Consider the following 26,068-nt stretch of genomic DNA (forward strand, 5'->3'; position numbering starts at 1 on the left):
CATGTATAAGCTTTCTACTTAATATCAGTTTTCATGTCTAAACAACTTTTCAACATTAATGTTCCTCCATCTGCAATAATGAATCTGTCAAAGTGACTGGATGCAGTTTTTCCTCCTCCATGAGTAGAACTCCTCATTTAAAGGAGACCTCAGATCCATTAGTGTCATTCAGATGACCGGTCGCTCTCAAACAGACATTTTAATAAATCAACCACATACTTTAAACCTTACGTTACTTTCTCACCTAAAAATGTGAAAACTTCATTCACCGAACCAAAAGAAAAACGCTCTTATTTTGAAACAAAACACCGGAAGTGGCGTGTGTTATCGCGGTGCGTGGTGACTTGTTGGGCAGAAAGGAGCCGACTGGGGCACGAATCAGGAAGGGAATAGACAAGAAATCTGGATTAATCGAGACACAAAGCAGAGAAGAAGAAGAAGAAGAAGAAGAAGTAGAAGAAGTAGAAGAAGAAGAAGAAGAAGAAGTTAACAACAAGTGGAGAAGTAAACAGCAGCAGTGACAGTCTGACTGACGCTCAGTTTACTTTGCTTCTGCTGCAGCTGCCAATCAAACAGGATCCAGACTCAGCGGACACGCCCCTTCAGGTAAACGCTCAGGTGTGTTTCTGAGCAGGTCAGGACACGCAGCAGGGTGTGTGTGTGTGTGTGTGTGTGTGTGTGGATTGTTTCATCGCTTCCTGTCAGACTAACAGTGGCGGTATTCTGTGACCTGATTAGTAATTTCAGTTGTGATGTGAATGTTTCTATCAATATTTGGTCAAAGACTTTATTTTGCTCCAAACAGACTTCATTTTGAAGTCTGTTACAAACAGGGAAGGTGTTAGTGCTCTACAGACACACCTAGACTCTAAACTTGTACAATCATCAACATTTTCATACCAATATCTGAATATATAAGTCAAAAAATATATTAGTCAAAGGATATGTCAAAAAATAATATATAAGTAACATAACATAAAAGGTAAACACAGCATCAAATTTGTGACTGGTGTTTGCATTATAAAGTGTGATGAGTTCATAAAGTTGGGGGGAAACAACAAAGCAAAACATCTGTCCGTGTGTATATTTAGTAGAGCGCTGAGCCTTACTGTCTTGTCTTTGACTAAATAACAAAGTCATTGATTTGCAACAAACTGATCAAAATAGGCAAAAACAAATTGGTGGGAGGAATCTGTAGTAGTCAGTAATGTGGGCACAGAACACCTTGATGAAATGTGCTGTAAATAATGGAAACAACACAAGCTGTGGGGCGAGGAGATCTGCCCAAATTCTATGCATGGCTTATTATGATCAACCTGCCAAAACGTCTGCAGCCCTGGAGACAGTGAGCAGTAACAACCGAGTGAATCAAGTAGAATCATCATTGACTGGTCTGAAACTAAAACTGGTCCTCACAAAGATAGAAGTTTAAGATCAAACACACACACAAACTCTCAATTAATGGATTAAAAACTTGTCTCAACTAGTACTTGACTGGTCTCTAACCTTTCCTTGACTTGTCTCTAACTCGTCTCAACGAGTATTTGACTGGTCTCTAACCTTTCCTTGACTTGTCTCTAACTCGTCTCAACTAGTATTTGACTGGTCTCTAACTTTTCCTTGACTTGTCTCTAACTCATCTCTAACTTGTCTTTAAATCGACTCAACTTGTACTTGACTGGTCTCAACTAGTATTGGGACTGGTCTCTAACTTTTCGTTGACTTGTCTTTAACTTGTTTCTAACTTGTCTCTAACTTGCCTCTAACTCATCTCTAACTTTTCCTTGACTTGTCTCTACCTTGACTTGTACAATTTCCCCCCGGGGATCAATAAAGTATTTCTGATTCTGATTCTGATTCTGATTCATCTCTAACTTGTCTTTAACTTGTCTCAACTTTTCCTTGATTTGTCTCTAATTCATCTCTAACTTGTCTCTAACTTGTCTCTGACTTGTCTTTAACTCGTCTAAACTAGTACTTGACTGGTCTCTAACTTTTCCTTGACTTGTCTCTACCTCATCTCTAACTTGTCTTTAAATCGACTCAACTTGTACTTGACTGGTCTCAACTAGTATTGGGACTGGTCTCTAACTTTTCGTTGACTTGTCTTTAACTTGTTTCTAACTTGTCTCTAACTTGCCTCTAACTCATCTCTAACTTTTCCTTGACTTGTCTCTACCTTGACTTGTACAATTTCCCCCCGGGGATCAATAAAGTATTTCTGATTCTGATTCTGATTCTGATTCATCTCTAACTTGTCTCTAACTTGTCTCTGACTTGTCTCTAACTCGTCTAAACTAGTACTTGACTGGTCTCTAACTTTTCCTTGACTTGTCTCTACCTCATCTCTAACTTGTCTTTAACTCGTCTCAACTAGTACTTGACTGGTCTCTAACTTTTCCTTGACTTGTCTCTAATTCATCTCTAACTTGTCTCTAACTTGTCTCTGACTTGTCTTTAACTCGTCTAAACTAGTACTTGACTGGTCTCTAACTTTTCCTTGACTTGTCTTTAACTCGTCTCTGACTCTGTCAGTGTTTGTAAATCAGGACCTTCATGATTTTATCAATTAATTGAGTGTTTGTGTGATGGGTGGATGAGTGTGTGTGTTTGATCTTGTACTTCTATCTTTGTGAGGACCAGTTTGAGTTTCAGGAGGACCTTGGGAGTGAGGACATTTTGCCAAGAGAGGACATTTTGGAGAGTCTTCAGGTCTTCAAAGATATGTTTGAAGGTTCAGGTTAAAATCAGGTTTAGGTTCAGTAAAGGATTCGATTCGTCTGCAATGGCTGAGAGTTAGGGTTTGGGGAATGCTTTATGTAACTGAGGGGTCCCCACAAGTATAGAAGTACAAATGTGTGTATGTTTGCTGGGGGGTGTTATGCTCTCCTGGCTCTTCCGGTCATTATGTCTCATTACTGTGGAAATAATTTCCTTTGAACCTTCAGAGTTTGTGTTCAGGCAGCCTGACAGAAGAAGAACTCAGGTCCTCCACTGCAGGAAAACTATTCAAATACTCCTTTACAGGTTAAAGTCCTGCATTTATTTATGGTTATTTAGTTTTGCAGACATCATGATTTTGTTTTCATGGGATATGAAAACCTGACGTTTACACTTTTTCCTTTTTGTTTAACAACAGACAGAAGTCTCGCTCTGAAATCTTGCAAGAGGTGAGTTGTTGCAGGAAGACAAAGTGTTTCTGGTTAAATAAAAAGGATCTTACTCTTTAATAAAAAGGTCTCTCTCTGTAGGGACCCTCTCCACTTACAATAACAACGTACGCACTTTACGGGTGCAGTTTCCCGCAAGGATGACGTTGTAACCATCGCAGCCCGTTTGTGGCTGCTGGTTGAGGTCTACTGGACCCAGGGCCCAGGTTTAAAAATACCAGAATTTCCCTTTAACAACAGTTCAGAACAGAAATTACTCATCAAAGAAGAAATCAGTTGATGATTTCCCAGCAAGTGAAACTAGGAGTGGCCAAAAGGGCTCAGTGGACAAAAAGACGTGATGGAGTATACAGAGTCATAAAACTGGAGATGCGGGAAGGAACCGATCTGTTTAGATCTCTGAAGATTTTATAATCGGGTCTGGTTTGTGTTGGTAGCCAAAGACATCTGGACCGGTGTTATATGATCAAACTTCTTAGATCCTATGTGGACTCTGGCAGCTGCGTTTTGGACCAAATGTAGACCTTTCGTTGATGTCATGGGTCAATTCTGGATGTTATAAAAGTATTTACAAGGATTTCAGCGTCTGAACTGGACAAAATGTAGTTTGGTAAGTTGGTGAAAGAAGGCAGTTCTTGTGATACACCTGATATGTGGCTCAAAAGAGAGAGAGGGATCAAAAACTATTCCCAAATTCTTGACTGTAGTCTGGCTTTTAATGTGAGACCTGTTCTAGCATCAAAATCCAAACAACTGTTTTAATTCTTTCTACCAACATAAAAATGATGAATGATCCTGAAACCACAGTATGATGGTTTTCAGCTGGAACGTCTGTTTCCTTCATCATTAAAGTTTGTTTCTCCCTGTCGTCTTCCTCCTCTCTCTGTTTTCTTTTTTTAGAAGGATGGAGGGAAGCGGCTCAGCAGGAAATCCCAGTGCTGCCTTGTCTCGCTCGCTTCCTGTCCACGCCGACGAGGAGACGCTTAAACCAGCTGATTGGATCTCAGCTTCTGAGGAGGACGACGGGCAGAGCAGAGAATCAGTCAGTCTGCCCAGGTCCCAGAAACACTGGTGTCCTGCAGAGAAACACCAGAGACCTGCAAAGACCCAACAGAGACCTACAAAGACGCACCAGGGTCCTGCAGAGAAACACCAGAGACCTGCGAAGACCCTTCAGGGACCTACAAAGACCTATCGGAGTCCTGCAGGGACCCACCAGAATCCTGCAGAGAAACACCAGAGTCTGACAAGGAAACACCAGAATCCTGCAAAGACCCAACAGACTGCAGATGAGCCAGACCAGCTGGGTCACACAAACCATGAGGATCCTCCAACAGAAAAACAGAAGCCAGAAGATTCTCCAACCAAACCAGATCAACTAAAACCAAATCCTCTTGCTACAGAAGAACAAAAACTGGGAAATTCTCCTCGGACAGAAAAACAGAAAACAGGAGATTCTTCTCAGACAGATCAACTAAAACAAGATCGAACTACTAGAAAGAAACCAAATGCTGATCAACCTAAACCAGAAAAAACATCTCCAGCTAAACCAAATCAAACAAAATTAGACCCTCTTAATACAGAGCAAGAAAAACTGAGAGATTCACTTCTGACAGATAACAAGGAAGCAAAAAATTGTCCACCAAAAGATCAACCTTCTCCAACCAAATCAGAACCTCTTCATACAGATCAAAATAAACTAGGAGCTTCTTCATGCTCAAAACATGAACAAAAACCAGAAGACTCTCAGGAACACAAAACCCAGGAAGATCTTTGTCTTACAAACCAGAAAACTGAAGAGGACCCTCCTCCTCCTCTTCCCTTAAAGGATTTAACTGTTTTCACTTCAACCTTCGATGAACAAACCCAGAAGGAGCTTGAGCTCCACATCTCTGAGTCCGAAGACCAGCACAACCACCAGGATCCACCTCCAGAGAAACTCACTTCAGCGACACCTGAGGGGCGTCACGACCACCAAGATCCTCCTCCTCCTCACCTTAACACCCAGCAGGATCCTCTTCCTCACCTGAACACCCAGCAGACTCCTCCTCCTGCCCGCCTGAACACCCACCAGCCTCCTTCTCCTCCTGCAGACCAGCAGAACCATCTGTCTTCTCCTAAGGTTCTGCCTTCAATAGTCCAGCCGACTGAAGTGTCAACCCTGGCTCCACCGATCCAGGCTCCGCCCCTCACCATTGAGGTGTTCTGTGACCAGGTGCAGCCCTGCCCTCTGGTTTCTTCTTCAGGTGAGTCAAAACTGTGTGGCTTCCTGCAGAAACAGGGGGGGCCCCTGAGGGCCTGGAAACAGCGCTGGTTCACCTACGAGGAGAAGAAGAACCAGCTGTTCTACTACCGCACACCGCAGGATGTGACACCACTCGGCCGAGTGGAGCTCTGCAGCGCCACCTTCACCTACCCGCTGAAGGATGAGAAGGGCACATTCCACATCAAGACACCTGAACGCACCTTCATACTCAAGGTAGGGGGCCATATAGTCCTGTTAGGGACTGGGACTGGTGTGAGTTAAAGGTTTAATGGCAGCGACTGGAGAATTATCTCCATCAACCAGTGAACTCATATTGACACAGCACCAGTGGATGGAAACAAGCAGCAGTTTTGTTTGTTTTTTGATGATTTTCTGGAAATTCAGTTAAGATTTGTGTTACATTTGGATGGAAACCTGGCGGTTATAGTTACGTGTGTAGGCGCCATAGCAACAAATCAAACTATCACAAATCAAACTATAAATATAAATATACGTGTCTGAAGTTATCTCTTGTAATATACCCCCGCCCACAGGCTGTGACCCAGGAGTTGATGCTCTATTGGCTACAGCAGCTGCAGGTCAAACGCTGGCAGCACAGACAGACATCCACCTGTCCAGATCCGACAAACAAAAACAACAACAACACTGCAGGTGAGAAACAAACAAAGTCAACTAAGACTTCATCTATACTCAATTAATACTGAGGTCATGAGTCTGAATCCTCCAGGTGCAACACCAACCCATCATAACTCATTCTGACTAGTCATCAAAAATAATATATATAGTATATAGTATATTTGTTTTCATAGTTTCTATATTCATTTAGTAATTGCATTATATTTTCTGTACATATAGTTTGAAAGTCTGCTCCACACTGCAGGACATAGTTACCGTGGAGAAATACTACATACCTTTATTAGTGGCTGGGCAGTAGCTTAATGAGTTTAAGTTTTAGTTTTAATGGAGACAACTTGACTAAATATGAACAAATATAGGCTGAAAAATCACTTCTATACATTAGGGCAGGAAACTACATCAGAATGTAGACTGATCTCTTTCTTTAGTTTCACTTCTTGCCTTTGAAAATGAACCTGCAGAGAGAAACAGTCCGTTTTGGAGTTTCTGTTGAAATCTGTTCTATGAGACAAAAAACGTCGTCTAACACACATTTAAACAGCAGTTACAACATGAGTGATGTCCATCTTATTAATCAACAGTAATACGAAACAAATAATAAACGAAACGAAGGCTGTGGTTGAAATGAATCAGCAGCAGATTAAAAGTGCAGCGCCGTGAAGTGAAACTCTGAAGGATTAAAATGTTTTCAGACGGCAGCTGATCTGGATTTCAGACGGCAGGAAAGTTTCAGAACAAACCAGCACAGCCTGCAGGTCCTGACCTCTCTGATATATCAGGGTTAACTGGTGTCAGCCTTCAGACTCACTGGTCAAACTGGTGATAGACAGAACAGCTGCTTCTGCTGCTGTCTTTGACTCTGGAGGAGACAGAGAACCAGAGTATGTCAGGAAGTGTTGGACTGCTCCTTTAAGGGGGGGCATCAATGTGATGTCATTCTGACTGAATCAGCTGCAGGCAGCACACACGCACACAGTGAACACACACACACACACACACACACACACACACACACAGTGAACACTCACACACAGTGAACACACACTCACACAGTGAATGAACACACACACTCACACACACACACACACACACACACACACAGTGAACACTCACACACAGTGAACACACACTCACACAGTGAATGAACACACACACTCACACACACACACACACACACACAGACACAGTGAACACTCACACACAGTGAACACACACACACACACTCACACAGTGAACGAACACACACACACACACACAGTGAACACACACACACTCACACACAGTGAACACACACTCACACAGTGAACACACACACACACACACACACACACACACACAGTGAACACGCTCACACAGTGAACAAACACAACACACACACACACACACACACACACACACACACACAGTGAACACACACTCACACAGTGAACACACACACACACACACAGTGAACACGCTCACACAGTGAACAAACACACACACACACACACAGTGAACACACACACACACAGTGAACACACACACACTCACACACAGTGAACACACACACACACACACAGTGAACACGCTCACACAGTGAACGAACACACACACACACACACACACACACAGTGAACACACACTCACACAGTGAACAAACACACACACTCACACACACACACACACAGTGAACACTCACACACAGTGAACACACACACACACACTCACACAGTGAACGAACACACACACACACACACACACACAGTGAACGCACACAGTGAACACACACACACTCACACACAGTGAACACACACTCACACAGTGAACACACACACACACACACACACAGTGAACACGCTCACACAGTGAACAAACACACACACACACACACACAGTGAACACACACACACACTCACACACAGTGAACACACACTCACACAGTAAACACACACACACACACAGTGAACACGCTCACACAGTGAACGAACACACACACACACACACACACACAGTGAACACACATACACTCACACACAGTGAACACACACTCACACACACACACACAGTGAACACGCTCACACAGTGAACAAACACACACACACACACACACACACACAGTGAACACACACACACTCACACACAGTGAACACACACTCACACAGTAAACACACACACACACACACACAGTGAACACACACACACTCACACACAGTGAACACACACTCACACAGTAAACACACACACACACACACACACAGTGAACACGCTCACACAGTGAACAAACACACACACACACACACACAGTGAACACACACACACTCACACACAGTGAACACACACTCACACAGTGAACACACACTCACACAGTGAACACACACTCACACAGTAAACACACACACACACACACACACACACACACACACAGTGAACACGCTCACACAGTGAACAAACACACACACACACACACACACACACAGTGAACACACACACACTCACACACAGTGAACACACACTCACACAGTGAACACACACTCACACAGTAAACACACACACACACACACACACACACAGTGAACACGCTCACACAGTGAACGAACACACACACACTCACACAGTGAACACACACACACACACACACACACACACACACACACAGTGAACACGCTCACACAGTGAACAAACACACACACACACACACACACACACACACACACACACACACACAGTGAACACACACACACTCACACACAGTGAACACACACTCACACAGTAAACACACACACACACACACACACACACACACAGTGAACACGCTCACACAGTGAACAAACACACACACACACACACAGTGAACACACACACACACACACACAGTGAACACACACACACTCACACAGTGAACACGCTCACACAGTGAACGAACACACACACTCACACACACACACACACACACACAGTGAACACACACTCACACAGTGAACAAACACACACACTCACACACACACACACACAGTGAACACTCACACACAGTGAACACACACACACACACACAGTGAACACGCTCACACAGTGAACAAACACACACACACACACACACACACACACACACACACACACACAGTGAACACGCTCACACAGTGAACGAACACACACACACACACAGTGAACACCCACACACCGTGAACACACACTCTCATGCTGCATGGAATATAAACTGTCCTGAATTGTCGAGTTCAGAACTTCATTCAGTTTTTGTGATTTTTGTCGTGAAAGAGAAAATAGATGTTCAGGTTTTCTCTCACTGTGAATTTGAGTAACAAAATGAATAAAAAAGTCTAAATGAAAACTGTAAATCTGACAGATGAAGACATGAACCTTGACAGTCTTTATATTCTCCGTGTTGGTCTTGGGGACAATAATCAGCTGTTTGTCAGTCTGAGTTTGGTTCTATGGTAGAAGCAGCTCACCTGGTTCTCAGGTATTCTGCTCATGTCCCTACTTGTTCAACAGCTTCAAGTTTCAGCTCAGTGTTCACAGCAGACTGAGGACAAGATCTCCCACTGATCACATGGTTGGCGATTCAATCCCCACCTCCTCTTTGGGCAAGACGCTGAACCCCAAACTGCTCCTGATTGGCTAGCATTCTGCGTGGTCACTCGCTGCCATCGGTGTGAGTGAATGAGTGTAAAGCACTTTGAATAAGACAGTAAACAGTCCTGTATTAAAACAACAGAAGGGGGCATGTTGGTGGGGGCATGTTGGTGGGTTCATGTTGTTTCAGGTCTGTCTAGTTTGAGTAATGAGCTTGAAGGTTAATCAGACACCAAAACAGGCCGACAGTTTTTTCACACAGACAAACATTTTATTGATCAAGAGGTAAACAGCAGAAAGTCCTGAGTCTGACCTGATACTTATGTTTACCTAAATGTTGATTAAATATGTCTCTGACACACTGAAAGCAGCTGTAGATGCTAAATCTGACCTTATTTTTCATGAGCTACATCTCACTCTGTTGGAGTTGTTGAACTACAGAAACACTTACAGAGTGGAGCGTCTTCCCTCACAGAGGATCTTTGGTCATTTCCTTTAGTTCTGAATGAACATGAATCAGTGACAGCTGATGTGAGTTGCAGCCGGAGACGTTTGTCATGCTAGCCGGTGACAGTGACGTCAGCTGAACATGAGGAGCTGCCTCCTGAATGTTTTCTACTCTGAGCTCTAATGATGATGATGATTAAGGCAGTGTTTAGAGAATCTGTACATTTTGCAAACCTCAGTGTCAGAACTCAGAGTCAGTCTCACCGCGGAGCTCAAACTTTTCTCCTCACAGTCTAATGTTCACAGTGAAATGCTGCAGTGTAGCGCCAACTGAGAAGAGCTGCAACACAGGCTCACAGGCTCAGCCGACCAGACGCAGCAGAGTACAGAAAGGATTGGATTTAAATCAACTTTATTTTACGTCATCTACCAGGAACGATGATGTCACATTGTGTTGCAGCAAAAGGATCCAGGTACAACTTTGTTGACCCTTCTTTTCTTTACCAGAGCCCTCTTTGTTGCCCCCCCCTAGTATCTGTAGTACTACTGTGTGGATAGACTGGACTCTCAAATGAATGAGAAGGCAATGACTCTGAGGCTGAATCCAGTCTGTGACGGATCATATCAAACGTCTGAGATGATAAAGGCGTTGGTGGAAAGGGTCCACGTAGGTACAAGTCTTATCACAGTTCTTTGGACAATGAATTGGACGAATTCTCATCACAAATGTTTGAGTATGTTTTGTGTGTTGGTAGAATCCAGTATCAGTTGGGCTCTAGTAGTGATATTAAAGGCAGTTAAAGCATCAATTCAAACCTTGTGTGTGTCACACCTGAATATCTAGAGTTTGTCTGTGGATTATATTGATGTGGTGTGTGTACAGTAACATGTACCTCGGTAGGTAGTACCTCAGGAATCTTAAATCAAACATTATCACACACACTTTCACACATTTTTGTTTGTTTTTATTCTCCTTTTGTAAGTGTATTTGTTAATTTATCTATTTTTTGTCAGTATATTAATTTTGGAAACTAAATGAAATATTATTCACCAGGTGTCCTCAGACTGAGATCAGCTGATTGTTTCTTTGCTGTTTGTCGTTGTGGTTTGAGTTTCTCTTGTTGGTTTCTTTCTTTTGAGCTGAATTCTGTTCCCAGTTTCTGCAGACGACTTCCTGCCGGTGTTGAAGAGCCCACTGGGTCTGGTGGGGAAGGAGGCGGCCAATGTACCGTCACAACGAACGCCACTCACCAATATGTCAATCAAACATCCGCTCATCGAGATCCAGTGAGTGACCTCAGCATGTTATGATGTTTAAAGAGTTCAAATGTTATTGACAAGTTTGAGGAAGTCTGACATCAAGTGTTGTTCTGTTCAGACGTCAGTGTGTCTGTTAAATATCAGCTGTGTTGATGAAACTCTAAGTAAAGAGCCTGATGGAGACGCTTTTGTCATTGTGATAAAGAGCAAAGTGAGACCACATTTCCCATGAGCCCCGGTGCTTCATGTCGCTGGGGATTATAAGGACCAAACCTATTATTTCTTTCTGTGTGTACAGAAACTCAGTCCACAGTCTTCGTAAGAGGTCGTCTCAGGAGTGGAGTCAGAGTGTGTTTCATGTAGAAGCTCCTTCGTGGATTCCCCTGAACTCTACAGGCACCAACAACACTACAGGTACGTACAGTAATAAAATAACTCGTACAATTAAAGCACTAATACCAATATTAATATTAAAGGCCTCAATCTTGACTTACCTGTCTTGACTTGACACTTCTTGACCTTGACTTGGGACTTGTTGATCTTGACTTGAGACTTGTATTGGGACTTGTTGATCTTGACTTGAGATTTTATTGGGACTTGAAGACCTTAACTTGGGACTTCACATGGGACTTGTTGATCTCGAATTGGGATGTGACGTGGGACTTGTTGATCTTGACCTGGGACTTGTTGATCTTCACCTGGGACTTGACTTGGGACTTGTTGACCTTGTTTTGGGACTTGACTTAGGACCTGTCAGACAGACAGACAGAAGGGGAGAGAGCCAGAGAGAAGGAGGGAGAGAGACAGAGTCTGCCTCCCAGACCCAAACGGCTTTTGGAGACTCTAGGAACCACAAGCAACCCTGCATTCTGGGAGCGCAGTTCTCTAGTGGGGTAATACGGCACTATGAGCTCTTTAAGATATGATGGTGCCTGACCAGTAAGAGCTTTGTAGGTCAGGAGAAGGATTTCAGGATTCTAGATTTTACAGGGAGCCAGTGCAGAGAAGCTAATACTGGAGAAATATGATCTCTTTTCCTGGTTCCTGTCAGTACACGTGCTGCAGCATTCTGAATCAGCTGGAGAGTCCTCAGGGACTTATTGGGACAGCCTGATAATAAGGAATTGCATTAATCCAGCTGAGACGTGATAAATGCATGGACTAATTTTTCTGCATCTGTTTGAGACAGGATCTTCCTGATGTTTCAATGTTACGGAGGTGAAAAATGGCTTGAAGGCCTTGAAGTTTGTTTTACGTGAGAGTTAAAGGACATGTCCTGATCAAAGACAACTCTGAGATTCCTCACGGTGGCACTGGAGGCCAGGGCAATGCCATCTAGAGTAACAATATCCTTAGATACTGTGTTTCGGAGGTGTTCAGGGCCAAGAACAATAACTTCTGTCTGTCCAAGTTCAACAGTTAGATGATTGCAGGTCATCCAGGTCTTTATGTCCTTAAGGCATGCTTGGAGCTTAGCTAACTGATGAGGTTCTTCTGGCTTGATCGATAAATATAGCTGGGTATCGTCCGCATAGCAATGAAAATGTATGGAGTGTTTTCTAATAATATCTCCTAAAGGAAGCATATATAAGGTGAATAGTATTGGTCCAAGCACAGAACCTTGTGGAATTCCATGCCTGACTTTGGCGTACATGGAGGATTCATCATTAACACGTACAAACTGAGATCGATCTGATAAATACGACTTAAACCAGCTTAGTGCGGTTCCTTTGATGCCAATTAAATGTTCCAGTCTCTGTAATAGGATATGATGGTCAATGGTGTCGAATGCAGCACTAAGATCTAACAAAACAAGTATAGAGACAAGTCCCTTGTCTGATGCAGTTAGAAGGTCATCTGTAACTTTCACCAGTGCTGTCTCTGTGCTATGATGAACTCTGAAACCTGACTGAAAGTCCTCAAGCAACTTATTGTCATGTAGAAAGTCACACAGCTGGTTGGCGACTGCTTTCTCAAGAATCTTGGAGAGAAAGGGAAGGTTAGATATAGGTCTATAGTTGGCTAAAACCTCTGGATCAAGAGTGGGCTTAATTACAGCTACTTTAAAGGACTTAATTACAGCTACTTTAAAGGACTGTGGTACGTAGCCTGTTAATAAAGACGGAATGATCATGTCTAGTAAAGATGTGCTGACTAAAGGTAAAACCTCTTTAAGCAGCCAGGTTGGGATGGGGTCTAAGAGACAAGTTGATGGCTTAGATGAAGAAATGGTTTTAGTAATTTGGTGAAGGTCGATGGGAGAAAAGCAATCTAAACATACATCAGGTTTTACAGCTATTTCTGAGATTCCTGTGTTTGAAGGTAAGGTACCACCTGAAGACAGGAGGTGATCAATTCTGTCTCTAACAGTTAGAATTTTATCATTAAAGAAGCTCATGAAGTCATTACTGCTGAGGGTTATAGGAATACATGGCTCCATAGAGCTGTGACTCTCTGTCAGCCTGACTTAGGAGTTGACTTGGGACTTGTTGACCTTGACTTGGGACTTAACATGGGGACTTACCTGTCTTGTTACCATAATATTCTTCGATATTTCATACATTTATTTGATGTTAACCTTGTTGTACACTCATAGTTTAACCCCTCCTGTCCCATTTCAGTCCCTCCAACCCCGCCCCCTCCCCTCTCATTGGCTGAGCCAGCAGGTCATTTGTCCCCAGCGGAGGGCAGGGAATCGCCTTCTTTGTTCAACAGCTGGAGCAGGAAGACGAAGAATCGCAGCTTGTCCACTGTGCCGGTCCTCCACAGAGACACTATATCCTCAGACGGGATGTCTCGCCTCCAGCAGGAGAAACAGATGCTGATGGAGGAGGTCAAAGCTCAGAAGGTGATCAATCAGTGAGCAGATATTTAAGAGCTTATTGATCTGGGTAAAACGCACACACTGTAGTTTATTTTGACTCAATTAAATTTCAATTCATTTCAATTCAGTTTTATTTATATAGCACCAAATCACAACAAAAGTCATCTCATGACACTTTCAATGCCGCCTAGAGTAACAATATCCTTAGATACTGTGTTTCTGAGGTGTTCAGGGGCAAGAACAATGACTTGTGTCTTGTCCGAGTTCAACATCGGATAATTGGTGTGTGTGACGAGTTTTTTTGGCCATTACCGAAGTAACTACCCGGTTTGCTGCTTCCTGTTTGGTGCTAGAGAGAGTGCACCTATTTGTTGTTGACGTCACGTCAATTAAATTCACTATTTGCATGAGCCAAGATTAAAAACGAAAATGACGATGATGATGATGATATAGTGGTCCTTTCCAGGAGCTGGTGTGGATCCTCCACAAATCCTTGGAGGCGTCTCAGCTGGAGAAGCGAACCTGTGCAGAGTTTTTGGCGGAGAAGGGTGAGCAGGAGCGCCTGGAGCTGCTGCGACACCGCGAGCGGCAGGCAGCTGACCTACGGGGCCGGCTGGAGGAGGCGAAGACAGATGTGGAGGCGAAGAGGAGGAGTCTGGCTGAGAGAGACGCACAGCTGGCCGAGCTGCAGGAGAACATCAGGATGCTGATGGAGAAGAACAATGCCAAGCAGGAGGTGAGGTCACACCTGAAGACAGGTGAGCGACAAACACCTGGTTCAACATCTGTGGAGGATGTTTCCTCCTGCTCTTTGTTATCGTCCCGCTGATGAAGGTCTCTGACGTTTCACTGATTTGTGCTGTTTTATTGTTTGCAGAAGGTTTTTATTCTCTTATCATTTCTTGTTATTACCTCATTCTTATCGTTGGGCAGACTAGGCTTAAAATACAGGTGATAACTGATCTCAGACCAGGTGTATTCCAGTTGGAGCAAATAATCAGAAGCTTTTCATGTGAAAACTTCAGAAACTCAACAACATCAGACAGACTGAGATTAATATTAATCAATATTGATTAAACATTAATATTGATTATAATCAGTATTATAATATTGATTAAACCCTGAGTTTTAACTTGACATTCAGACAAGTCACTGCAGGCTGAACCTTTTGGTGAGAACATTTGTTTTTGTGACTGCATTAAGTTACTACTTCAGTGTTTCTGTCTCAGATCTCAGAAGTAAGTAAACTTTAGTCGATGTGAAGCTTAATGTGGTTACAAACAGATTTACAAGAAGTAAAACGTGAAAACAGTTATTGATTATTAATTATTGATTACAGTGTTGATTGATCCAGTGCAGTTACTGGTTGACTGGACTGACTCCTGTTGTTTCCTGTCAGGTGATCATAAAGCTGTCTGATCAGGTGACCGCCTGTATGTCCGACCCGTGTCGATCCGTCTCGTCCTCCGGCAGTGGTTTGGACTCTCACACCTTCAGGCAGCTTCAGCAGGAGGTTGAGAACCTCAAGGTGAACTGAAGCTGAAACTGTATAAATATATATATGACATACATGAGTACTGTCTGTCAGTCAGCAGGAAATTATATGCTGTTTTCATGTTAGTGATAGTATGAATTTATCAGGTAAAATCATTGATCACAACATGTTCCATTAAACCATGAATTGATCACTTTGGGTTTTTAGTTATTCAGACTTGAGTAAAAAACCTGAAGAGACAAACTGTTCATTTGTTTTTTTTAAAAGGTGGAGGTTTATCTAAATATTCAAAGTCAGAGTTGTGTTTGTGTGTCTCGTCTTCAGGACGATATTGAGGCGTATAAGACTCAGAACAAGTTTCTGAACTCTGAGATCTACCAACTGACCAAACTGTGGAGGACCAGCTCCGAGCAGGAGAAGAGTCTGATGGTGAAGGTGGGTCCAACTGGGAACACTGGGGCCCAGTTTCATTACTTTAAATCCTACATTTCTCCTCTGGTTTTTCTTCTTTGTCTGTGGTGAGAAGAGCTGCTTGTTGGTCTGACACTCTGCTGTCCTCTGATTGGCTGCAGTGTGCCTACCTGGAGGCCAGTAACTGTCAGGTGGAGAGCCGTTACCTGGGCGTCCTGCGGACGCTGCAGGAGACCAAGTCTCTGGATCCGGTCCAGCGGGCGGCAGTCCAGAAGATGATCGAGGAGGCTCTGAAAGGAGAGCTGAAGAGCGTCATCAAGCTCAACATGGCCAGGTAACCAAGACAGCTTCAACACTAGGGTGGACAGAATAACAGGAACACCTCGTTCAGTGATTGTGGGACATGTAGAAACAGGAAGCAGTCAGATGAGCTGCTGTGTTGTTGTGTCCTCAGGGATCACGATGAGTATGGCTTTAAAATCATCCCTGACTACGAGGTGGAGGACATGAAGCTGCTGGCAAAGATTCAGGCACTGGAGATCCGCTCACACAACCTGCTGCAGGAGGTCTGTAGACATGTAGACTCTGTCATGTCCATGGAAACATTGTTTCTTATTGTTTCAGTCACATTTCCTCACTAAAATCTCTAAACAGTCTCTTCTGACAGTCCAACTGTTAAACTACTGATGTGAGAAAAGAGGAGGTGATAAAATTGTTGAATGTTCATCAGTCACCTTCAGTTAATAAAGCTTTATTTTGCCATGGGTTTCACCTCTCAGGCTCCTGTTCGGCCCTCTGATAGGCAGAAGTTGTACCTGCAAACGGACTCCTCTGCATGTTTTGGGCTGGACCACAGCATATATATAGACCAAAGTCTGTCTGTGGTGAACCATTGGTTGGTCAAGTGTTGGAGTTTACCCATTGGCTGTTGCTCTTTCAAAATGAATATATGTACCAGTCCAGCAGAGAGCAGGAAATGCTCACACTCGAGAACTGATTGATTTCCAGGACGGAGGAAGCAGAACTAAGAGGATGGAAAGCAGCTTGTGTATTTAAAATCTGTCTCTGTGGGGTTTTCCCTGCAGGAGGGTGTAGAGCGCCCCCTGTTGAGTCGCTGGGCTCATTACCTCGCGGGCAGGTCAGAGGATGACCTCTGCCCCTCACCGGAGCTCAAAGGTTTGCTGCGAGTTGGCGTCCCTCAGGAGTATCGACAGCGGGTGTGGTGTTGGTTAGTCCGAGCCAGAACAAGGACGATCAGAGAGCATCACCCACAGCGCTACCAGCAGGTACACAGGAAGTATACTGAAAACACCTGATCCACACATGATTCACACCTGTTGACAGGGTCACCTGTCAAATCTGGATGTAGGTTTCTTAAACACGTGGGACATGTTAGTAACGTCACAGTAATCCAGCTGTTGTGTTTCCAGCTGTGTGAGAAGAGTCAGTCATCTCCTCATCCAGCCTCCAGACAGATCCAGCTGGACCTCCACCGCACCCTGACAAGCAATCAGCACTTCTCCTCACCCTCTAGCCCCGCCCTCCAGCAGCTCCGCCGCGTCCTATTGGCCTTCTCCTGGCAGAACCCTGACATTGGCTACTGCCAGGGACTCAACAGGTACTCACACAGTCTTGTTTGTACTTCTACACATGTGAGGACCCTTAATGACCAATGTGTCCAATCCCTGGCCCCTAACCCTGAAGTCTCAAAGACCGGACAAATTGGCCCCACAGTGTGACGTGTCATGTGACTACCTGTGTGTCTCTCAGGTTGGCGGCCATCGCTCTGCTGGTCCTTCAGAGCGAAGAAGACGCCTTCTGGTGTCTGGTGGCTGTAGTGGAAGCCATCATGCCTCAGGACTACTACACCAAGAACCTGGTGGCCTCTCAGGTCAGGAAACCTGCATATTTACATATAGAATTTTTCAGGACTCAGGTTTCCTCGGAGTCATCGAGAGATGTTCACAGTATTTATATATAAAGATGTTTTGTGAATATGAGTCCAGGTGTCCAGATGATAGATTATATTAAAAACAGTCCCCCACAAGAACATGATGATATTGATTACTAGTCAGAAAGTTCCACAAACTGTTGATATGTTTCCGATGAAATCAGATGATGAAAAACGCCGGCTTTAAGATTTATGTTACTGGTCTGTACTGGACCTGTAATCTGTAATCTGTAATCATTATAGTAAAATACACCATTAGTAGAATTTGTTCAAATTAATATTAAATTATTATTGGAAACTTTATGGTTCACATATGTTGAGGTGTCTTGAGACAAATTTTACTCATTCAGCTGACCTGCTGTGTTCTGACTAAATGACTCTGGCAGCAATTAACTGCAATTAATTAATAGTGTATTTTTCTTTATAATTAGTTATTTCAGTTCTTTCCTGGAAGCTTCATATGAACCTACAATTATATATTACTTATTTTCTAGAAAATGACACCAAACTGTTGGACAGTTGGAGAGTTAGTGAGTTGACGTGTAATAATGTAGTTTCATTTATATAGCCCTTTAAAAAGCAAACAGAGACAGATATATATGTACACACATACGAGCATAAAGGCATATCTGTGCATGTGGAAATAAAGATTAAAACAAGTTAAACGCAATTATAAAAGTATAATAAAAGTGGCTCTTAAAGCATCAACAGACTCCGGCAGGCTGTTCCAGAGCCGAGGAGCCGCTACAGAGACAGCCCTGTTTGTGTGATTGATCAGTGTTAGTGATTGATAGATTCTGTTTGTCCAGGCGGACCAGCGGGTGCTGAAGGACTTCCTGGCGGAGAAGCTTCCCCGGCTGGCGGCTCACTTTGAGGATCACAGCATCGATGTGTCTCTCATCACCTTCAACTGGTTCCTGGTGGTTTTTGTGGAGAGTCTGCCCAGCGACATCCTGCTGCCGCTGTGGGACGCCTTCCTGTACGAGGGCACCAAGGTACCAAACACCCAAACACACCCCAGACATAAACAGACCTCTCATACAGAAAGATTTGAACTCCTGTTGAAAGTAAAAAGTGAATCTCCACAGAAACCAGTAATTCCAGCTGTAGTATCAAAAGTGAAAGTACTCATTAGGCATTCTAGTAGTATGTTACACAGTTCAGTTCCATCAAGTCAGTTCTGTCTAGTTTTAAGTTTAAATCAGTTGTTTGTAGAAATGAGTCTGTATGTTAAAACAAGAAATAATTAAAGATTTTATTATGATTTTTTTATTAGAACTTGATTAACCGTGTTCCTGAGAGATCATCTGTGTGCTTTGGTGTTGCAGGTGATCTTCAGGTACGCTCTGGCTCTCTTCAAATACAAAGAGGACAACATCCTGAAGATGCACGATAGCGTGGAGATCTACCAGTACCTGCGCTTCTTCACCAAGACCATCTCTGACGGCAGGTAAAGACTCTCCTGGTCTGACCTGGACTCACACTTCATACTGAATCCATCATGTCTCATTCATGTTGTGTGATTATTGGGACAGACCTTCTTTCTCTGTGGTGTAACGCTGCCACCTGCTGGTCACTGCAGACCAGTTCAGAATCAGAATCAGAAATACTTTATTGATCCTCGGGGGGAAATTGTACATTTGAGTTTGTACCTGGAGCTCAGACACAAATACCAGATCTACAGTGTGTCTGTTTTCTGAAGTTTAATCAAACCAGTCAGGAAGTCACTTATAGTAGTTGGAACTGCAGTAGTGGCTGTAACACAGCTCATGAGGCAAATTAAGATACTTTCTCTGAGACTCCTTCTCAGAGTCATAACTGTTCTGAACTCACACGAAACATGTTGAATCATTCAGTGTGATGAGGAGATCATCATCTCTGAATCATCATGTGTTTCCCTCAGTACCACAGTGATCCAGTGACAGTCGTCTGTACATCCATCGGTACACTGCAAACTGGAGCTGCTGACAGCTGATTCAGCTGCTTCTGTGTTTAGTCTGAATACTGTCGGAGTCAGCTTTATTTAGTCCTTTTCCAGTGTGAACACACCATGTGACATTCTGACTTCCGAAGTCTGGCTGATTGACATCCATGTGCCGACTGTGCATGCAGCCTGTTACAATCACTCCTGTTTGTTTTGTTATTTTCTCCTTTATTCCTTTATTAACTCCATATTGTCTTTTTAACTACCGACTTTTGAAGTTGCGCCCTCTCCAAACATGCTAGTGGAGAGAGTTCTGGTACTTTTTTTCATTACTTTCGGGGGAACTGAAGGTAAAGATCAGGGAGGCTAAGGAGAATTACAGGAGGAAGCTGGAGTGGAAACTCCAGCAGAACAACATTAGAGAGGTCTGGAGCGGAATGAGGAGTGGAATCACTGGTTTCAGGCCGACCAACAACAGAGGAGTTGAAGGCAGTGTGGACCGGGCCAACGAACTGAATCTGTTTTTCAACAGATTTGATACTGTGGGCCCTGCTCACCGCCCCCCTCCTCCTCCTCACAGCCCCCCACCCCCCTGTGAGAGCTTTCCTCACACCTCGTTCCCCAGTCCCCAGGATGACAGCACTCTTCAACCTGACGACTCCACCCCTCCCCCACCGGTCACCTCTACAGTGTGCTTCACTGCTGACCATGTTAGGAGACAGCTGATGAGACTCCACTCCAGCAAGGCTGCAGGCCCTGTTGGTGTCAGCCCCAGGGTGCTTAAAGCATGTGCCCCCCAGCTATGTGGAGTACTTCACCATGTCTTCAACATGAGCCTGAGTCTTCAGAGGGTCCCCGTGCTGTGGAAGACGTCCTGCCTCGTTCCTGTGCTGAAGACACGTCCCAGTGGCTCCAAGGACTACAGACCCGTGGCACTGGCCTCCCACATCATGAAGACCCTGGAGAGACTCGTCCTGGAGCAGCTCCGGCCCTTGGTCAAGCCACACTTGGACCCCCTTCAGTTCGCCTATCAGCCCCGACTTGGAGCTGAGGATGCCATCATCTACCTGCTCAACCGCGTCTACACCCACCTGGATAAGCCGGCGAGCACTGTGAGAGTCATGTTTTTTGACTTCTCCAGTGCGTTCAACACCATCCGTCCGGCTCTACTGGGTGAGAAGCTGACGGAGATGCAGGTGGATGCCCCCCTCATGTCCTGGATTGTCAACTACCTGACTGGCAGACCACAGTATGTGCGCTTACAACACTGTGTGTCAGACAGAGTGGTCAGCAACACCGGGGCCCCACAGGGGACTGTCCTCTCCCCCTTCCTCTTCACCATCTACAACACGGACTTCAGCTACTGCACAGAGACCTGCCATCTTCAGAAGGTTTCTGATGACTCAGCAATAGTTGGATGTATCAGTAAGGGTGATGAGGAGGAGTACAGGGCTGCTGTGGACAACTTTGTCACATGGTGCGAGCAGAACCATCTGCAGCTCAATGTGACAAAGACAAAGGAGCTGACTGTTGATCTGAGGAGGACCAAGGTGCCGATGACCCCTGTTTCCATCCAGGGGGTCAGTGTGGACATTGTAGAGGATTACAAGTACCTGGGAGACAATAAACTGGACTGGGCGAAGAACACTAATGCCCTCTACAAGAAGGGCCAGAACTGTCTCTATTTTCTGAGGCGGCTGAGGTCCTTCAACATCTGCCGGACTATGCTGAGGATGTTCTATGAGTCTGTGGTGGCCAGTGCTATCCTCTATGCTGTTGCATGCTGGGGCAGCAGGCTGAGGGTGGCGGACTCCAACAGACTCAATAAACTGATCCGCAGGGCCAGTGACGTTGTGGGGGTGGAGCTGGACTCCCTGACGGTGGTGTCAGAGAGGAGGATGCTGTCCAAGCTGCGGGTCATCTTGGACAATGTCTCACATCCTCTCCATGACGTACTGGTCGGACACAAGAGCAGCTTCAGTGGGAGACTCATTCCTCTCAAATGTACAACAGAGCGACACAGGAAATCATTCCTGCCTGTGGCCATCAGACTGTTCAACTCCTCCCTCTGAGGGTCAGACACTCAGGAAGAGACTGGAAATCTGGACCTGCTTCTACATATACTACCTCATTATTATTTATTCTTTAAATGTCATACATACACATACATTGTTACTTTTATTTTTCAATTAAATATTGTAAATGTGTATATTTTTATTTCTTATTTTTTTATATCTTATTTCTAAATTATGCTACTTTCTACTCTTGAATGGGAGCACCGGTACAGTATAATTTCCCCCCGGGGATCAATAAAGTATTTCTGATTCTGATGAGCATAATGTATTGTATAATTTCTGATGTGCTTTCTTTTCTATACTAACTGTAGAATGGTATACTAAGATAGTGAGTAAAGTAGTCTGAAGTCTGAACAGTGAGGAATGTTTCTTCTAAGAAAAAAGCCAATAAACGTGTTTCTAGAGCTTTAAAAAGAAGACATTTGATGACAATACATTGTGCTTTGGGATATTTTAATAGTTTTTTTCCCATTTTCTTCTGTTTTTTTCTGACATTTCATATACCAAACGATTAATTGAGAATGAAAATAATAATCCCAAATAATTGATTTCTGTAACAACCAGCCAAACTGTGTTGCATTAGGCGACATGTTTCTTCTTCTTCACTGTGATCCACACATAAAGTGAAACATAAGAAACTCTACAGCACCAAACTCTGCACATATTTCCTGCCGTTTAGAAACATACGGAAACAGTGGATGAATCTGTTAAATGTTGTTTGGTCCTGCAGGAAGCTAACCAGCATTGCCTTCAGCGACATGAACCCGTTCCCTGGCCGCCTGCTGAAGAACCGGCGAGCGCTTCATCTGGAGCGCCTGCAGGGGGAGCTGCAAGAGCTGGAGGAGCAGCAGAGGGAGTTCGTAACAGAGAGTGCTGTACGTAAAGACAAAGAACTCGACACCATGGTCAGCGAGGACGACGACGAACTCTGATCTCACTAAAGATTTATTTTCTGAAGCATTTTAACACACAGCTGCTTCTTACCTACCTGAAGCTGTTGCTCACCAGCAGCCTGTTGCACCAACTGAACACAAGTTAGATCGTTCAGTATTTCAAGTATAAAGTCAACACTAACTAGTTTCAAACTCTCCACTTTGGTCAGTCTCGTTTCAGATAAAATCCAGACTAGATTTAAGCTTTCATTTACGCTCAGTCACATATATGAAGTCTCATAAAGGAGGCTAAAGGAGAAGCTAGTGCGCTAGCTCTTTGGCCGCACAATGTGGAAGCTAAGTGGAAGATCCGGATAGTTTTATACTTTTTTGGTTTCATGCTTCACTGAGCAACTTTCATAGGAAAGAACGGAGCTCCGCCTCCGATGCTGTGTCCTGGTCTCTTTATACATCCATGGTTACGACAACAGTTTAGTTAGCGTCAGAAAACAACTATCCATAACCTAACAAATGAATTAATTGTATTTACAAACTATGTGCAAAACAAATTTTGTCATCTTCATGCTCTAACTCACACTTACTGACATAGTAACTCCTACACTACAATTTAACTCAGTTACAGTTAATTCAATTAAAACTGAATGTGTACACTGCTGCTGCAACAGTCCGCACTCTGAACGTGTCAAACATTTGTGTGCAGAATTTATGCACACAAAGTCGGAGATGTGCACTTCTTTGTGTTATATTTTGTTGTCTTTTCTCAGGTTCGGCACCTGAAGACACTGTCAGTCTGGTTAAATTAAACAATTTGAATGTCGTCTGTTCTGCCATCAGTAGAAATCTGTTATAATCTTCATGTTTGTACAGTTTGAATGATGTGGTTTTGTTACAGAAATGTCTGCTTGCATGGAGACGTTTTTCATCCCTTTTGGGGAACAGTTTTATTTGACCAGTTAGCTTAAAATAGCTTAGTTAGCATACAGGTAGCACTACAGTTAGTGAGTTTTCAGACTGAACACAGAGCATTTTCATCTCATGTTATCAATGCACTTGGACGTCTTGACTGTTTGTACAGTCCTTCAACACAAACAGCCAATGTGTGACTGTACAGATGTCAATTGTAAGTTAGCTAGCAACATTTAGACTTTGACTAAAGCTAACAAACTAATACACTGAACGCACAGTTTATTAGTTAGTTTTTATTTCTGTGTCGTGCCAAACATTTGGTCATTTCCATGTTTACAAGACATTTACAAAACATACAAAGACGTCTTCTGGTAACACAAAACCAGAAGAGAAACGTTTTCCTTTCCAACCAACTGGTTAACTGAAACAGCCAACCCAGTCTTTATGCATTTTCTATGTGTATTTAAATCTGTTTCTGTTTTTATCGCTCTAAAATATTAAATATTAATATTAAATATTAATCAATTTGCTCAGTTCAGCAATCCATTTGACACACACAATACTCTTTATTTTAAATACTGTGACCTGTGGGGTCTCTGTACCATCATAAAGCCTCAGGATAAACGTCTTTGCCAACATTGTTTAATTTTATATGCAAAAACTGGTCATATCTAAAATTCACTTTGTGTTCAGTCTGAAACACCGTTAGCTCGGTGCTAATGGTCTCACATTGATTTTCATTTTAGTGCCATCTAAAACTTTGATTTAACCTGCAAATAGCTAACAGTGTTATAGGTGCTAGTTATAGCTAGAGAGAAGAAAACGCTAATGCTTACATAAGCTAACCTGCTGTATTTTTGTTTAGCTGAAGTCTTACTAGTAAGAAGCCAAATAAAAATTAGCTGAAACTAAGTAAGTTGGAACTGTCATGAATAACTTCTTACAGCGTTTCATTAACCGCTAATATTATGGTTGCTAATATATTTACATGATAAACACTGAATGTTTTACTATAACTTCACTTCTGGTTCATATTTTGTATTCTTCTTGTTCGAATGTATTTTTCTATTCTTGTGGTTTTGTACATAAATATGCTGTAATTTAAAATGTTGTATTTGATTATTTCATAATAACCCTAACCTTCAAACTGTCGGCCATAATGTGCTAGCTAATATATACGGAGGATGCTCTGCTTTAAAGTGTTATATATATATATATATATATATATATATATCATGAAGCAACATAGCAGCTATGAAGCGTTTTGGTTTTTGGCTTACAACTATTGATTGCCACAGCCAATTATCAGAATGTTTTGACCAGTTAATTAACTAATGCCAGTTTAACATCTTTAATAGTTACATTCTATTTTGTTTAGGGCTGAAACAATTAGTCCATTAATCAATTAGTCGATTGACAGAAAAATAATTGTCAATAATTGAAATGATAATCCATTCAAGAATATATATTACAAAGTCTCTGGTGCCTCAGATTTTCAGCTTTTGCTGCCGTTTCTTGTAATACTATTTTAGTAGAAGAATGTCATAACATGAAAAAGATCTCGTTAAAACACATAATTATAATGTGAAACTGAGCAAATACTTCATATTACCGTATGAAGGTGTTCAGTACACAGAAGATATCAAGCACAGATTCAAATTTTCTATTTTATTATTTTTCTTAAAAAACAAATATACATAAGAAATGATAAATATAAAAAAGTCAAACCAGAACAAAAGAAAGTTCTTCAATGTTACAAATAACTTCTTACTGCAGAGAAAACCTAAACACTAGTGTTACACCTGACAGTTACTCATGTGTCAGCCTAAGTCTTGACTTGTTCTTTTTGCTATGTAGCCGTCCCTCGTGTGAAGACAAATTTAAGAGACATATCTGAAAGAAACAGAGGCGTCTATCAGGTAACTCAGAGTTTTTAGTCCTGTGCATCTAACAGCAGATTATTCACACCGTACGAAGATGACGTGCTGTGATAAAGAGCAGAAAAACATGGACATGCAACTTGTTCTGGATCAGCTTCTCTACAAAATCGGCCCTTCATCTGCTCTGATCAGGGCTGAAGGAAGCTGAAAAACAGTCCTCAGATTGAAGGTGGTTGATATAAAATGCAGTAACTATGGTGACCAAGATAATTCACCTCAGTTAGGGATGCTCCAGTCGATTGGACCCTTATGTGATATGTGTCGCTAATGACTTGATACTTGGTTTTAAAATTCACAGAT

The 26,068-nt window shown here is 43.0% G+C and overlaps 1 protein-coding gene across 1 annotated transcript; it reads left to right on the plus strand.

The window, feature by feature from the left end:
• Positions 1–351: 351 nt before the first annotated feature.
• On the plus strand, positions 352–24,898 carry tbc1d2 (TBC1 domain family, member 2). The gene is made up of 18 exons (XM_070913182.1): positions 352–606; positions 3,140–3,170; positions 4,071–5,649; positions 5,970–6,087; positions 11,247–11,376; positions 11,648–11,763; positions 13,971–14,197; positions 14,640–14,909; positions 15,573–15,701; positions 15,993–16,103; positions 16,241–16,413; positions 16,534–16,645; positions 17,165–17,365; positions 17,510–17,697; positions 17,850–17,970; positions 18,840–19,025; positions 19,359–19,480; positions 22,760–24,898. The coding sequence occupies exons 3-18, from the start codon at positions 4,075–4,077 to the stop codon at positions 22,959–22,961; spliced, it is 3,981 nt and encodes a 1,326-aa protein (XP_070769283.1). The 5' UTR covers positions 352–606; positions 3,140–3,170; positions 4,071–4,074; the 3' UTR covers positions 22,962–24,898.
• Positions 24,899–26,068: the final 1,170 nt, after the last annotated feature.

Source organism: Enoplosus armatus, chromosome 10, assembly GCF_043641665.1.
Source record: "Enoplosus armatus isolate fEnoArm2 chromosome 10, fEnoArm2.hap1, whole genome shotgun sequence".
Taxonomy (NCBI): Eukaryota; Metazoa; Chordata; class Actinopteri; order Centrarchiformes; family Enoplosidae; genus Enoplosus; species Enoplosus armatus.

Excerpts from the sequence above, each read along its gene's own strand:
- tbc1d2 (XM_070913182.1), top strand. The coding sequence starts at position 4,075 with ATGGAGGGAAGCGGCTCAGCAGGAAATCCCAGTGCTGCCTTGTCTCGC. Across the intron at positions 15,702-15,992 it reads AGGAGGTTGAGAACCTCAAG|GACGATATTGAGGCGTATAA; the intron begins GTGAACTGAAGC and ends TCTCGTCTTCAG. Across the intron at positions 19,481-22,759 it reads AAGACCATCTCTGACGGCAG|GAAGCTAACCAGCATTGCCT; the intron begins GTAAAGACTCTC and ends TTGGTCCTGCAG.